This window comes from Panthera pardus, unplaced genomic scaffold, assembly GCF_024362965.1.
Source record: "Panthera pardus isolate Hobbes unplaced genomic scaffold, ASM2436296v1 HiC_scaffold_7, whole genome shotgun sequence".
NCBI lineage: Eukaryota > Metazoa > Chordata > Mammalia > Carnivora > Felidae > Panthera > Panthera pardus.
Window position 1 is genome coordinate 40,090,110 of NW_026527002.1, and position 15,277 is coordinate 40,105,386.

The 15,277-nt window shown below is 36.3% G+C and overlaps 2 protein-coding genes across 5 annotated transcripts in view; one reads left to right on the forward strand and one right to left on the reverse strand.

Moving 5' to 3' along the window:
- The window catches only part of CIBAR1 (CBY1 interacting BAR domain containing 1), a 27,626-nt gene continuing 12,349 nt past the window's right edge, over window positions 1–15,277 (forward strand). The window contains exons 1-6 of the mRNA XM_053896490.1: window positions 1–41; window positions 583–817; window positions 4,123–4,191; window positions 5,148–5,249; window positions 7,419–7,424; window positions 9,505–9,609. Coding sequence (XP_053752465.1) covers window positions 16–41; window positions 583–817; window positions 4,123–4,191; window positions 5,148–5,249; window positions 7,419–7,424; window positions 9,505–9,609 — 543 coding nt within the window. The 5' untranslated portion in view covers window positions 1–15. The remainder of the gene's footprint in view (window positions 42–582; window positions 818–4,122; window positions 4,192–5,147; window positions 5,250–7,418; window positions 7,425–9,504; window positions 9,610–15,277) is intronic.
- RBM12B (RNA binding motif protein 12B) overlaps window positions 11,687–15,277 on the reverse strand; it is a 26,942-nt gene continuing 23,351 nt past the window's right edge. For 3 of the 4 annotated variants that reach the window (XR_008420005.1, XR_008420004.1, XR_008420003.1), the window contains exon 4: window positions 11,687–13,805. The gene's annotated coding sequence lies outside the window, so the exon portion shown is untranslated. The remainder of the gene's footprint in view (window positions 13,806–15,277) is intronic. The other variant, XR_002081108.2, reaches the window with a different exon arrangement.

A 15,277-nucleotide genomic window follows, 5' to 3' on the forward strand; every position in this document is an offset into this window, starting at 1 on the left:
CGTGCGCAAGGCAAGATGTTGAGGCGCAGCTTGGAAAACCGGTAACAGCCCCGGGGCCTCGGCTGGCCAGGGCCCCTCCACACGCGAGGGCTCGGGTGGGGGAAGTGGAGCCTCTCTCTCCGGGGCCTCCGTGCCGAGTCTCGACCCTGGGCCGTCCCTGCTGCGATCTGGGGCCTACTTCCCAGGGCCGCGGCGAGCCCCGGAGGCCGGGGGTGGATCTTGGGACCACGCTCCCCGGGCCCGGTACTGCCCGGGCGGTGCAGACGCCTGGGAGGCAGCCGGGCGCCCAGGCCGCGCCGCGCCGAGCGGCAGCCCTAGCAGCCCCCACCCCGCGGCGGCGCGGCCAGGCCACAGCCTGGCCTCTCCGTGCGCCCGCACTGTCGGGGTGTTGAGGCCAGGCCCCGGCCTGGGGACCTAGAGGAGGGGAACCCGCCTCGGGAGGTAGTGGTGGGATCGTTGATGGTTTGCTCCTTCGAAGCCGCAAAACGCCCCGGGAATGTTTGCATATCAAATTAACGCGGAGATGAAGCCTTTTCATCTCTGATGAGAATGATTTGCGTTTTGTGTCATCTTTTTCTCTAGGGACGCTCAAACCAGACAACTGCAAGATGCTGTCACGAATGTGGAGAAGCATTTCGGAGAGCTGTGCCAAATCTTTGCTGCTTATGTGCGGAAAACTGCCAGACTGCGAGACAAAGCAGACCTACTGGTGAATGAAATCAACGTGTATGCCTGCACAGAGACCCCAAATTTAAAGCAGGGCCTGAAAAACTTTGCCGAGGAGTTTGCCAAACTTCAGGATTATCGACAAGCAGAGGTATGGAGTGAGGTCACAGCGTCATTGTTATGAATGAGCCCCGAAGTAGTGGATGAAGGAACCGTGAAGACTTCCACTTGTAATCCACCTAACTGCAGTGGCGACCACACACTTGATGATAAACGTACATTTCATGTAACGTTGTGTGAGTCTGTTAAAGGGAAGCTTCCTGTGATTTGTGATTTTACCGTTTTCAAACTAAACTTTAGGGTGTTCTGAAGTCCTGAATTTCCCCACTTCATTTGGCCAAGGGGTGGCTCTTTACAGGGGGTAGTAAACATAGTACCCATGGGAAAGAAAAGGAGCATGACTTGTGTCTTGTGTGCACGTAAGTATATTTTAAAGTATGTCTGGAGATGGAAGATGTTGAGAGTGGTGATACGAGTGAATAAGTAATAATTGGACAAGAGATCTTTGCTGCTTCAGTGCTCTGCAAAGTGGACCGGTATTTCATTGATTAAAAAAAAAAAAAAAGCAGCAGTGATTTGCTGATTTATATCATAGGTATAAACTAGTAGTGAGACTTTGTGGAGTGGCTTTGGTTTTTTTGCTTTTGCTTTGGAAAGGAGGGAAGAAGATGGTGTTGTAATTGTTTTCTTCATGAAAATCCATTTTTACCTTTAAAACCTCATAAGCACTTTCACTTATATTTATCTTAGGTTTCAAGATACAGGTTTACTGTCAGAAAATTGCCAAGTTAGGAGCCACATTGCTTCTCTTGGACTCTTCTCATCAGTGCTTTTGGTACTTTTTAAAAGCCTAATCCAGTAATTTCAATTATCAAAAAAACTCACAAAAACAAAGATAACGATCTTTGAACCTACATTTGCGATCCAAACGGAAATTTGAGTAGTAATTAGATTTGGGGGTACTTTTTGGGAAAAGTTGAGTTCTTGTCATAGGACAGTCTTCTATAATAAACACCCAACTCTCAGTTAAACATAACGGGGGACTTAGTGTTCAAAAATTATTTATTTACACTCACTGATAACCCTGAATTCCCATGTTAAGACAGTAATTTCAGTGTCCCTTTCTAGAAAACCTCTATGCTATTTATCAAATAGCAAAGTGAATTGATTTACATTTGTTCTCCTTTTTTATTTCCCCTGCTTCCCAAATGGTGGAGGTGCTAATGAACCATGAACAAAAGGTAGGCAACAAAAAGGAGAACAGAAAAAAGACTTAAGATAATCCTTGCACTGCATAATCAGTGCATGGATTATTCAAAATGGTATAGACTAAACTATTCAGAGTATTCATGGTTTTGATTTTAGGATTCCTAATATTTAAATACTCAATGAGAACTTGGTTTGTTTCATTTTCCTAAAATCTTTTAAAGTGAAGCATTCATATACATTTTGTTTATAGAAAAACCAATATGAAATGTAAACTACTGACTATGTAAACATACATCATCAAAAAAGAGCCTTCTTCCTGGGGCGCCTGGGTGGCTCAGTCAGTTTCAAGAGTTCTGACTCTTGATTTCGGCTCAGGTCATGATTTCACAGTTCGTGAGATCGAGCCCTGCATTGGACTCTGTGCTGACAGCACAGAGCATGCTTGGGATTGATTCTGTCTCCCTCTTTCTCTGTCCCTCCCCTCCTTATGTGCTCTCTCTCTCTCTCTTTTTGCTCAAAATAAATAAATAAACATTTTTTAAAAAGGCTTCTTCCTCCTCCAAAAATAATGTTCATTTTGAACAATAATGTCATCTTGTATTACTTGTCCTGATAAAATGTTATTGTCCAAGAGTTATTTTTCTTACACTATACATATATATTTGCCTTTAAAGTTTTGGATTTTTTTAAATTTTATTTTGAGAGAGAGAGAAAGTGTGTGTGCATGTACAAGCACCTGGGGGGGCGGGCAGAGAGAGAGAGGGAAAGATAGAATCCCAAGCAGGCTCCTCCCTGTCAGCGCAGAGCCTGACTTGGGGCTCAGTCTCATGAACCATCTCATGAACCATGAGATCATGACCTGAGCAGGGATCAAGAGTTGGATGTTTAACCAACTAAGCCACCCAGGCACCCCTATATATGTCTTTATAAAACCTTTTTCAGGGGCGCCTGGGTGGCTGTCGGTTGAGCGTCCGACTTCAGCTCAGGTGATGATCTCACAGTCTGTGGGTTTGAGCCCCCCATCGGGCTCTGTGCTGACAGCTCAGAGCCTGGAGCCTGTTTCAGATTCTGTGTCTCCCTCTTTCTCTGACCCTCCCCTGTTCATGCTCTCTCTGTCTCAAAAATAAATAAATGTTAAAAAAAAAAAAAAAAATTTTTATAAAATCTTTTTCAGTGCCTTCCACTAGCACTATTAATTAATTACTCAAAATGAGATAAAAACTGTAATGTTTAAGGAAAACAGTTCAATTTTTTTTTAATTTTAGGGAGATTGTAAGCAAGGGAGGCGGCAGAGGGGGAGAGAGAGAGAGAGAGAGCGAATCCTAAGTAGGCTTCAGATGCTCAGCAATGAGCCTAACATGAGGCTAGATCCCACGATCCTGGGATCATGACCTGAGATGAAATCAAGAGTCAGCTGCTCCAAAAAAAAAAGTCAGCTGCTCAACTGACTGAGCCACCCAGGCGCCCCAAGAAAAACAGTTTAATTCAAAATAAAAAATCAACCATGCAGTTTGACAGTTCAGCAACACTGAGACCATTTATCTTGTTCTTCAAGCTTTAGTAATTTACAAAAGGCTTCCCAGAAAAGAATTGCAGCTAATGCAGTGGTCTGTAAGCTTTTTCTGCTTTTGAGGATTTGTGTCATTTAAAATTTTTCCAATATGCTGTAGCTTTCAGCTTCAATTTTCTTATCTGGAAAGTTGGACTATTACTTTGGAGATAATATATTTTCTTATCTGGAAAGTTGGACTATTACTTTTGGAGATAATATATGTAGAATATCCAACACTGTGCTAAACACACTGATAATGATAGCAGTACTAAAATTTGAGAGGTCTTGAGACTTACCCAAAAGCAACTGTGAGGTAGAAAAGTAATAGAGATGATTGTGTGGCGGAGATAAGCTTCTTAGAAACCTGAGACACCTTCTTGCCATATTGTATACGAGGTACTTTTCTGCTTTTATTGTTCCTCTGCAACTTAATAGTTTTTATTGTATTTGAGTTTCGATCCTGAGTTTTATCAATTTCTGGTGATGCTTTTTTATAAAGATAAACTGTGACATCTTAAAACATTACTCTGTGTAGTAATTATGTTTAGGTTAAAGAGCATAGGTTTTATTTCCGAATTTAAATTTTGATATGTCTGTGTTTCTTTTCAGTTATATTTTATAATAATTTTCAATAGGTTGAAAGACTTGAAGCCAAAGTAGTTGAACCTTTGAAAGCTTATGGAACCATTGTAAAAATGAAACGAGTAAGTAAATTCATTTTTTCCTACTATTTATTAGGTATTGTGGCAATGAGGATGAGATTTCCAATAATTGTCCTCTTAATAAAAAGTATAACATAATATTTACACAGTTCTTTTCACACATTTTATGAAGCATCATTTCTTAGAACTTTGAGAATAGTGAGATATTTTTAGTGAGTTTACTAAGTAAACTATAGCAACATAAAACATTATTATAGAAAGTTTAAAATATTTAATATTTATAGTCATGAAGAATATATGGACAGAACTTATTTTACTAAATGAATATAAGTTTATATTAAGTTTATATTTTTTTATTTTAAAGTAGGCAATAACAGGTAGACTAAAAGTGACTAAGACAAAGCTCTATTTTTTTATTGATACATATTAGTTTCAGTGATTTAGTATCTGTGTACGTTGTGAAATGATCACAAAAGTCTAGTTAACATCCATCATCATACATAGTTAGAAATCTTTTTTTCTTGCGATGAGGCTTTTTAAGATGTACTCTTAAGCAACTTTAAAATATGCAATACAGGGTTAATAACTATAGTCTCCATACTGCATGTTACATCCCAAGTTGTGTTTTTTAAATCAACTTTGAGGTATAATTTACAGGCAGTAAAATTCTCCTGTTTTAAGTGTTCATTGAGTTTTGACAAATGTGTATACACATGTAACTACTACCACAGTCAAAATTCTCTCTATATATAACATTATATATAATGGTTATAGGTTCGTATTAAAATTATCTTGCCTGTATCATTATTTTTAGAGGATATTAAAGAAATGCACACATACATAGGCACACTCACACACACTGATTCTGCAGTAGTAATAATTCCTGTGGTAATGATACTTGGACCAAACAAGGAGTGTTTTCCCATTCTTAAAACAGAGTGTGTATATATTACTTCTTAAATCAGAGATTTGTATTAATCATAAATGCCTGTTTTCAGGATGACCTCAAAGCAACATTAACAGCAAGGAATCGAGAAGCTAAACAGTTAACTCAGTTAGAAAGAACACGACAGCGAAACCCATCTGATCGACATGTTATTGTATCCTTTGACTTTTGATCTTTAAAAAAATGTTTTGTAAGGTATGCCGTACAAAAGTAAATATATATGGAAATTATGCATTTCTACTCTTAAATGTGCAGAAAATTTGAATATAAAGGTTGAAAAGAAACCTATGCATTTACAAGTTCTCATTATAGAAATCAGCTGCCCTGCTTTTGAAAAGGAAGGAAAAGTCATTTTTCCCCAGTATAATCCCCTTCACCTTTAAAAAACAACAACAGTGTGAAACCACAATTATGACTACCAGCCAAAGACCCTCAGGAGGTTCTAGAATACAATTGAGGTCCTTAGCTGGACACAAAAGGATCTAGATAGGACTACCAACTGTAACAAGGATCTTCTGTTAAGAATGACTGTTACTTAAGGTAGAATGTACCTTGTTCGTGACTAAATAAAAGGATAGAAAATAGTGCCTGGCTAATTGCCAACAATTGGAATAGGTGCAATTGTATAGAAAGTACTAATTTATCCCCCTGCCTCTTTTTCCCATTCCTTGTGTCTCCTTCCTGCTTCCTGAAGGTTTTTACTGCCCTAGCTCAGCCAATTAGGAGTGTCCCTATTGGGGGCATTTGAGGTTCCATAACACCTCCATCCCTGAGGGGAACCCCTGGAGCAATAATTTGGGGCTACACCAGTTGCGCGGTCCTCTTTCCTCTGGACCAAAGGTACATAAGCCCAACCTTGTAATAAACAAAAATGGGCAGCCATAGGGCTGGGACAGAAACATCTAGTTGAGGATTAAGATTTACCAACTAGAGTATAGAGTCTGGATTTTAAGCAAGTCAGAAAAACCAGAGAATGGTGGAAAATTTATGACTGCCAGCTAGGGACTAAGGCAGAGAGACCAGGTTATCCAGATTTTAAGAAGCGAGAGATCAAAATTTTGTTGTTTTGTTTTGTTTGGAGGAGAATACATAAAGGCAGAAAAATATCACATCTGGAATCCCGAGTGGTTGGTAGGATTGAATCAGGGGTATTAGTGTGGAGATTCAACACAGAAATGAACATTTCTAAGACAAAGATGTTTCTGACTTAGATGGTCTGTTGTAAACACTGCTGTGGAGGAGGCAGTCTTATACTGTAGATGAAACTGGTCGCTAGGTTCACATTGGGGGAAATAAATGCAACAATGGAATAGATTACTGCTGTAGGTGAACTGCTATGCTCACTGGAAAAGTGAGTGGATTTTGACAACCTAAGACTAGAAAATAAAGGACAATCTATCTACAAATGTATTCAATATAAATATAAAAATATTCAATCATAGCATAATAGAATATTTATTAGGATGGACCCTTAAAATTCATCTGATAATTCAAAAGCAGCAAGCATGTTAAAGTTCATTATGTAAAAAACATGGAGTGGCTCTGATATAAGAGGGTGGGATAAAGAAGAATCTCAGGGCTCTGTCTGCTTGCTCATCCTGCAAGGCCCTGGGTGGCTTTGGAAAAAGTTTCCTATGACACAGTTTGAAAAACGCCAGTCTGGCTCACCATTTTATAAGCCATTTTGCACTCATGGCTAATTTCATTAAATATACTGATACCTCTAACTCACAGAGTTGTGTCATAGTATTTTATTTTTTTATTTTATTTTTGTAATGTTTATCTTTGAGAGAGCATGAGCAGGGGGAGGAACAGAAAGAAAGGGGACAGAAGACCTGAAGCCTGCTCTGTGCTGACAGCAGTGAGGCCGACGGGGGGCTTGAACTCACAGGCTGTGAAATCATGACCTGAACTGAAGTCGGATGCTCAACTGACTGAGACACCCAGGCGCCCTCATAGTGTTTTAATAAAAAGCATTTCCTACTCAAATTGATACATTATAGGATTTTGAAGAATTTTCCGAAAAAACAAAACAAAACAAAAACAAGAAAAAGAAACCTATGTCTTTTTTGTTAAAAATAGCTGTGTTAATTTTGTGTGAGTTACTGTGCCTGAGTGAAAAGATCTGAGACTTTCAGAAATGAATATTAGTTGGTAGAGGGTGGGGGAAGATTAAAACACAGGTGTCCCAGCTGTAGCCTCTGCTTCCCCACTCTTTTCCTGGTTTAGCCAATTCCACTTACCTGTCCAAATCAAAAAAAATTTTTTTAATTTGAAACTATCAGTAACTGGAGAGGGCAAAGACATAATCAGAAGGAAGTAGTCACAAGTAAAGAATTGCGTGAGTCTCATGTAATACTATTAAGAAATTAGTTTTCCTGAATATTCTCATTAGAAGGTTAACATGCATCAAATAACTGTTAGAAATTTTTTCATACTAATCTACAAAGGAACTCTATTTTACTTTTGAATTTCCTGTGATACAGTTATATTTTTAAAAATTGCAAGCCCAGGGCACCTGGGTGGCTTGGTTGGTTAAGCCTCAGGCTCTTGATTTCAGCTGGGGGTCATGATCTTGCAGTTTGTGAGATTGAGCCCTGCATTGGGCTCACTGCTGTGAGCACAGAGCCTGCTTGGGATTCTCTCTCTGCCTCTCCTGCACATGTGTCTGCACTCTCTTTCACAATAAATAAGTAAACTTAAAAAAAAAAGTTAAAAGTTTGTATGCTTTTAAAAAACTTTACACCCTTATGGCAAATGTACACATACGTATAATGACTATATTTTTAAATTCTTAGCATCTTAAAATCATGTACTTGAATTATTCTAAATTCTTCTTTTTTTAAGTTTGTTTACTTATTTTTGAGAGAGAGAGAGACACTGCAAGTGGGGGAGGGGCAGAGAGAGAGAGAATCCCAAGCAGACTCTGCACTGTCAATGCAGAGCCTGCTGCAGGGCTCGAAGCCACAAACCTGTGAGACCATGACCTGAGCTGAAATCAAGAGTCAGACACTTAACCGACTGAGCCACCCAGGTGCCCCGTGAGTTATTCTAAATGTAAGAGTACATAATCAATATAAAATTATAATTAATGTATAATCTGATTGCAAGTTTATATAACTCAATGAGCATATGATTCTAATTTACTAAAAAAAATTGTTCTCTTTGAAATGTATTTTTTCCTTTATGAAAAATTTCAGTCACAGGTGGGTAATAAAGTGGTGTGTCGAGATGGATCCCTATAGTAAACTCTTTTACTTACTTCAATTTATACATTTTCTTGAAAAAGCAAGGGCTAAATGTCAAAATAGTACGTGTCACTAACTTTGATGACAAATGCACATTTTTCCATGGATTATTAAATGATGATATTTGATACTTTTGAGTAAATATACTACTAGTACAGGAAACAAAACTGTATTAGAATTTAATCAAAAATTAAGCTATGTTTTTTAAAACCTCTACTGCTTAGTAATAAAATCTTTTAAATATTTTTGGGCAACTACAGTTCTAAAGTAAGAAATGCTTTTTTAAGTGAAATACATGAGTAGATTAGAAATGTTCTGCACTTTACAGTACTGTAGCCACTAGCAACATATGGCTGTTGAGCTCTTGAAATGCAATTAGACCAAATGAGGAAGTAGTTTTTTAATCATTAAATCTTACAGTAGCCACATGTGGCTACTGGCCACCATATTGATTATACACTACAGATCTAGATTGTATGAGTACTTGTCATTACAGTATATGAAGTAAAGCGTTAAAGTTGCCATCTAATTTATTACTTACTGGTACATATTTTTTGTAATAAGCATTAACTAAATGGTAACAGTGTAATATGATTAGCTTATAAAAAGAATGTACAAATACACCCCATGCTGAAATAAAGATCTGTAGTGTACATTCTTCTATATCTGATTAGGATATTACAGGATTAGAAACATTTAATGCATTTGGAGAATTAGAAAATTTAAAATACTTAAGTCACAAGTCCATCCTTATTTGGAAAATAAAGGGTTAAAGGGGAAATAATGAGAAAAGAACAGAATGATAAATGGCACAGATGGTAAAACAGATGAAAGGAGTAGAAAATATAGAAAATTGTTTTACAGTAAACAGTCCAAGGGTGATATAGGGAAAAAAATGATTTTGTAGGAAGAAAGGGGAAGGAGTTACGTTTTCTTTTGTTTGAGGTCAGGAATCGTCATTTAATAGATTTAAAGTTCTTTATTCTGCACATGCTTATTATATAGATCATTTTATTTTATGTGGTAAAATATATTCTTGAACAGTTTACAGTATTACGCCAAAAAGCCAATAGGGCAATTGTAACATTTACAAATAGACTCAGTTGAATGGATTCTAACTTGAACTGTTTTATATCTTTGGTTGGGGAATACTTTTTGTAGGCAGAAACTGAATTGCAGAGAGCTACAATGGATGCTACCCGAACAACTCGTCATCTGGAGGAAACCATTGACAATTTCGAAAAGCAGAAAATAAAGGATATAAAGGTAATAAAGTAACTGTTAAAGTTTGAAACATGTTTTCTAATGTTATTTTTTGTTTATTTAAATGTATGAAAAATTTTAATGCTGATTTTTTTTAGCCCATAGTCTATATGAAAAAGGTACTATAAATAAAAATATATCAGATGATATTTTCCTATTTCCTCAGATATTCAACTTATTCCATTTCTATTTAATCAAAGGAAACTAACATTTCTTATGTTTTTGTGCATCCAGTGCTGTTACAGGCACTTTATATGAATTCTCTTTATAGCAACTTCATAAGAATGAGATGGTGTTATCCATACATTGTATAAAATTTAAGCAAAGATAGAAAGTAATTTACCCAAAGTATCATAGCCAAAAATCTGAAACTATAAACCAATTATGTATTTTAAAAATCTGTGCTTTCCATTCTCTAGTAACTAGATATTATCACATAAAAAAATAGCAAGAGTAGCCAACCACATAAATTTGCATCCACCATGATACAGTGTCATAAGAATTGCCTTATCTTATTGCAACATACCAGTAGATACGACATCTTTCAGATCATAGACTTCAGAAGTCTTCAGTGACTTTTTCATATGCATTTGGAAAGATTTGGAGGATTGCTTATGACCATATTATGTCCCTTAAAACAAGTAATCTAGGATGTGTTTTGGCTTGCTGCAAATTTTCTGAGAAAAAAGCTTTAAAGAAAAATACTTTTGTCATTTTACAACTACTAACAAAGAAAACATCTTGCTTTCAAAAGTTACGTTCTTATCAGTAAAATTATCTGCCATTTAATTATATCATTCCTCTTTACAGTCCACGAAACAACATTCATTTGTACCTTTTTCTCCCCATTACAGTTTTAAAGGATTTCAGAACTTTGATTTTTTTCTGATAACTCTGCTCAAAAGTCTCTGGTTTGGTCCTGAAGACCAAACCCTTTTTTAAAGCCTCTCAATTCACTTTGCACTCTGCTTTGTAATGGTAGATTACTGCTCATGAAGACCATCTCATTTAATAGAGGAGACAAACTCCATTTACTGAGGTGGGAGAGTGTGGGCAGGATATAACATTTTAGTCACTGACATCATCTCATAAATTGAGGGAGAAAGGAAAGAAGATTATTAAAATAAACAGCTTTAACCTGAACAATGAGAATGAAGACTGGTGAGGTATACTTGATTCCATTGCCACCTAAGGGGTTCTTCAGTGATGGCAGTCTGATTCCTCTCTCCCGCTGATCCTCATGCCTGCAAAATTTCCTTGTACACATGGCAATCTGTGCCTCTGATCTTTGGGCTCACTTCAGGGGCAGACTACCTCTACATGTGTTTTTAATTCCGAGTGACCACCAGTTACAGAACAGGCAGAGACCGTGAATGCATAATTCCCAACTGCAATTCCAAGTACCTGGGATTTTCTGAAGCATTATGACATAGACAGAGACTGCACAGTGGAGGGTGCACAGAGAAGGGCTTCCAAGCTTTCTCTTTACCTACTGTATCATGCCCTTGGAAGGCTCTTGGTGGTCACAGAAGTGTTAGACAGGAAGAAACCTACTTTTTAGAAAATTGAGATATAATTCATACACCACACAATTTACCCACTTAAAATGTACAACTCAGTAGTTTTTAATGTGTTGTGATATATGTAATCATCACCACTCAATTTTAGAACATTGTTATCACCTCAAAGTAAGACCTAGTACTTCACTGCTCCTCCCACCCCACCCCACCCCACCCCACCCCAGCCCTAAGCAACCATCACTTATCTCACGTTTCTATGGATTTGGCTACTCTGGACAGTTCATGTGACTGGAATCATGACATGGTTTTTATAACTGGCTTCTTTCACTTCGCGTAATGTTTTCATTATTAACTATACATATATACATATATGTATATTAGCTATATACATGCTCTCATGTCATAACATGTATCCTATGAGTATAGTCCATTCCTTTTTATGGCCAAATATTCTATTATATGAGTATTGCCACATTTTGTTTATCTGTTCATCCATTAACGGACACTTGGGTGGTTTCTACCTTTTGGCTATTGTGATTAACGATACATTCATATACAAGTTTTTGTATGGACATGAATTGTCATTTTTATTAGGTATACATCTAATTGAATTGCTGCATCATATGGTATAACCTTATCTGTAATCATCTGAGAAACTTCCAGACTGTTTTCCAAAGGGGCTTCAAGATTAGGTTCAAATTTTTTTGCATCCTCACCAATACTTGCTGTTCATCAGACTTTTTCATCACAACCATCCGAGTGGGTGTGAAATGGTAGGTCATTGTGGTTTTGAGTTGCATTTCCCTGCTAATGCTTATTGGCCATTGGTATGTCTTCCTTGAAGAAATGTCTATTCAGACCCTTTGCCCATATTTTCTTTGGGTTGTCTTTTTATTATTGAGTGGTAAAAGTTCTTTATCTATTCTGGATACAAGTCCCTTTTCAGATCTATGGTTTGCAATTATTTTCTCTCATCCTTAGGGTTCTTTTCACTATCTTCATGGTGTTCCTTGAAGCAGAAAAGTTTTTATGCTTGAAGTCAATATATGTTTCTTTTGTTGCTTGTGTTTTTAGTGTCATATCTAACAATCCATTGCCGAATCTGAGATCATGAAGATTTATCCCTGTTTTCTTCTAACAGTTGTATAGTTTTCATAGTTCTTTTAAGTCTTTGATCCATTTGAATTAATTTTGATGTATGGTGTGAGCTGAAAGTTAAACTTCCATCTTTTTGCATGTGACTGTCCAGTTGCCCAAGCACCATTTGTTGAAGAAGCTATTCTTTTCCATTGAATAGCCTTGGAACCCTTGGTAAAAATCAGTTGACATGGTTTTGTTTCTGAACTTTCCCTTTCATTGATCTATAGGTCTGTCCTATGCCAGTACCACATTACATTGATTAGCATTGCTTTATGATGAATTTTAAAATCAGGGTGTATAAGTTCTTCTACTTCTTTTCAAAGATTGTTTTGGCTATTCTGGATCTGTTGTAATTCTGTATGAATTTTAGAATCAGCTTCTCAGTTTCTATAAAGAAGTCAGGTGGGATTCTGGTAGGAATTGCATCAACTCTGTAAATCAATTTGGGGAGTATTGCCATCTTACAATTAATTTTTTCAGGCCATAAACATAGGGATATTTTTCCATTTATTTAAGTATCCTTAGTTTATTTTAACCATTTTATAGTGTTCAGAGGATACATTTTGTGTTTCTTTTCTCACAATTTTTCCTAAGTATTTTATAATCCTTCATGCTATTGTAAATGGAATTGTTTACTTAATTTCATTTTTGGATTATTCATTGCAAATGCACACAAATATAATCAGTTTTTGCAGACTGATCCTGTATCCTGCAACCTTACAGAATTCATTTATTAGTGCTGATAGTTTAGTAGATTCCTTAAGATTTTCTACATACAAGATATATATCATCTGTGACAACCTACACTTTAAATACAGACCCCCCACAATCTACCAAACTTCCAGAAATGAGTTCCAGAGGTCAAAATTAAACTCTGTTAGGGTTCTGAATCTCCATTTTATACATCTTTCCTCATCACTATCAACTTGTTTCTTTTCCAAGTCAGACCTTATTTGAGATCTTTTATGATAAAGAGGGATGCACAAATCCCAGAAGTTTCAAACACAAGTCAAAAAGAGTGACACTACTGCCCCCCTATGTTGATTTTAGCATGTCTTACATTTCTGTTTATGATAGAAATTCTTGGAAAAGTAAAAATCGTTGCTGCCACTCATAATTTTGGGAGAAACAAACCTAGAACATTCTTATTCTTACCTTTTATCAGGCTACTGGTTCAGATGGGGGCAGAACTTCTGGCTCCTCTAACCTCTCTGGGGGCAGAAATGAGTGAGCACTGCTGATTACTGTACAACTGTGTGGGAGGTAGGTTTAACTGACAAGTCCATCTGAATTTTGGTAGCAGCAAAAGTAGCACAATTAATTAATCAGCAAGGTAGCACAATTTTTAGATAAAGACTTCACAGGAATCTTGCAAAAAATTGGCTTGAGAAAAGTTGGTATGGAACTTAAGAGTACAGAATGTGGATGAAAAATCACAATCCCATTTGTTTCCCATATAATAGGAAAAATCATCAGTTACATGGTGAATGTCAAGGGAATTTCAGGCCTACAGAAAGGATCTTAAACAGGGGGTCACTCCTGGAACAGAGAGGAACGGGAATTCAGTATGTGGCAAAGTAGCTGACATGAACAAGAAACATCTTCTAAATTTAATTTTAATAGCTTTATTTTTTCTTATAACTAAATATAAAATAACCATAAATTTTCTGCATGAAACTATTAAGAAAGTATAATAATCCTACTACTCAGAAATAATAAATTAGCATTTTGGTTTATGTCATTACAACTTTTTTCTATGTACATATACACAAGAGATAGGATAATATTTCTTAGGTGTTGACTATGTCACATATTCTATGCATTTTATGTGGATACACTCACTTACTCCTCACAACATCTTTATGAGGGAGGTAATATCATTACCCCTATACAGTTATATTTAAGTGGACCACACTATATGTAGCATCTCTTTTTAAAATTTAATATATCACAGACATTTGCTAAGAAACAGATGTGTATCATCCTTTTGGTATCCTCACAGTTTTTGCTATGGATATATATTACTTTGTCTAACCAGTCCTTTTTGGTGTTATCAACATTATTTTTGCAGGTATAGATCTCAATGCATCATTAAACATTCGGCTTTTTGCTGATCCAGTTGTTCTTTTGGGATAAATTAGCAGAGTGGTATTTCTGATTCAAAAAGCATACACCCTTTAAATTTTGATACTTTCTGTCCACAAAGCTTTTAAACTCCTGCCCACAAAGTTTTAACTGGTTTACATTTCTATAAAACCTGCATGAGTAACCCAATATACCAATGATGAGTAGTAGTCTTTTTAATAATTAGTCTGATAGGTGAAAAAAATCAGTGTAATCTTAAGTTGCACTTACTACTATTAAGACAATATTTTTTCATATATTTAATAATACATTTATTTCTTCTTTAGGAAATTACCCACACTTGTCCTTAGCCTGTATTTTTATTGAGTGTTGGCAGTTTGCTTATTAATTTGTAAAAAATCCTTATATTGAGAGAATTAACCTTTTATATTGAAGAGAATGTCACAAATGTATTTTCCCATTTTGTTGTTTATGGTGTGTTTGTGCCATAAAGTTTTATGTTTGTTGCCAGATCTGTTGGTCTCTTTTTTGGTTTCATACTTGGTGTCATGTTTGAAAGGTTGTTTTCATCCTCAAGATTGTAAATACTTGCTTATATTTTCTTGTAGTAGTTGTAAGTTTTAAAAATATTTTAAATATTTAAACATTTTATCTGGCAGTTGTGTTTTGCATATGGTATAAGGTAGATATCTAGCTTTATTCTTTTCAAGTAGATAAAAGTTCTCCTGGCATCACTTATTGAATAGCCTCTACTCTGGAGTCATTACTTCCCCTTTATTTGCCAAAATGTTATTAGTCAGACCTTTCATGACTTTTTTGTTAAAAGTGTTGCTTGCTAATTAAACCAGGTAGAGGCTTTAATATTAACATAAGGAACATTTTCTAACTTAGCAAGTTTACTTCTTGAGTGATAAAAATAGCTAACT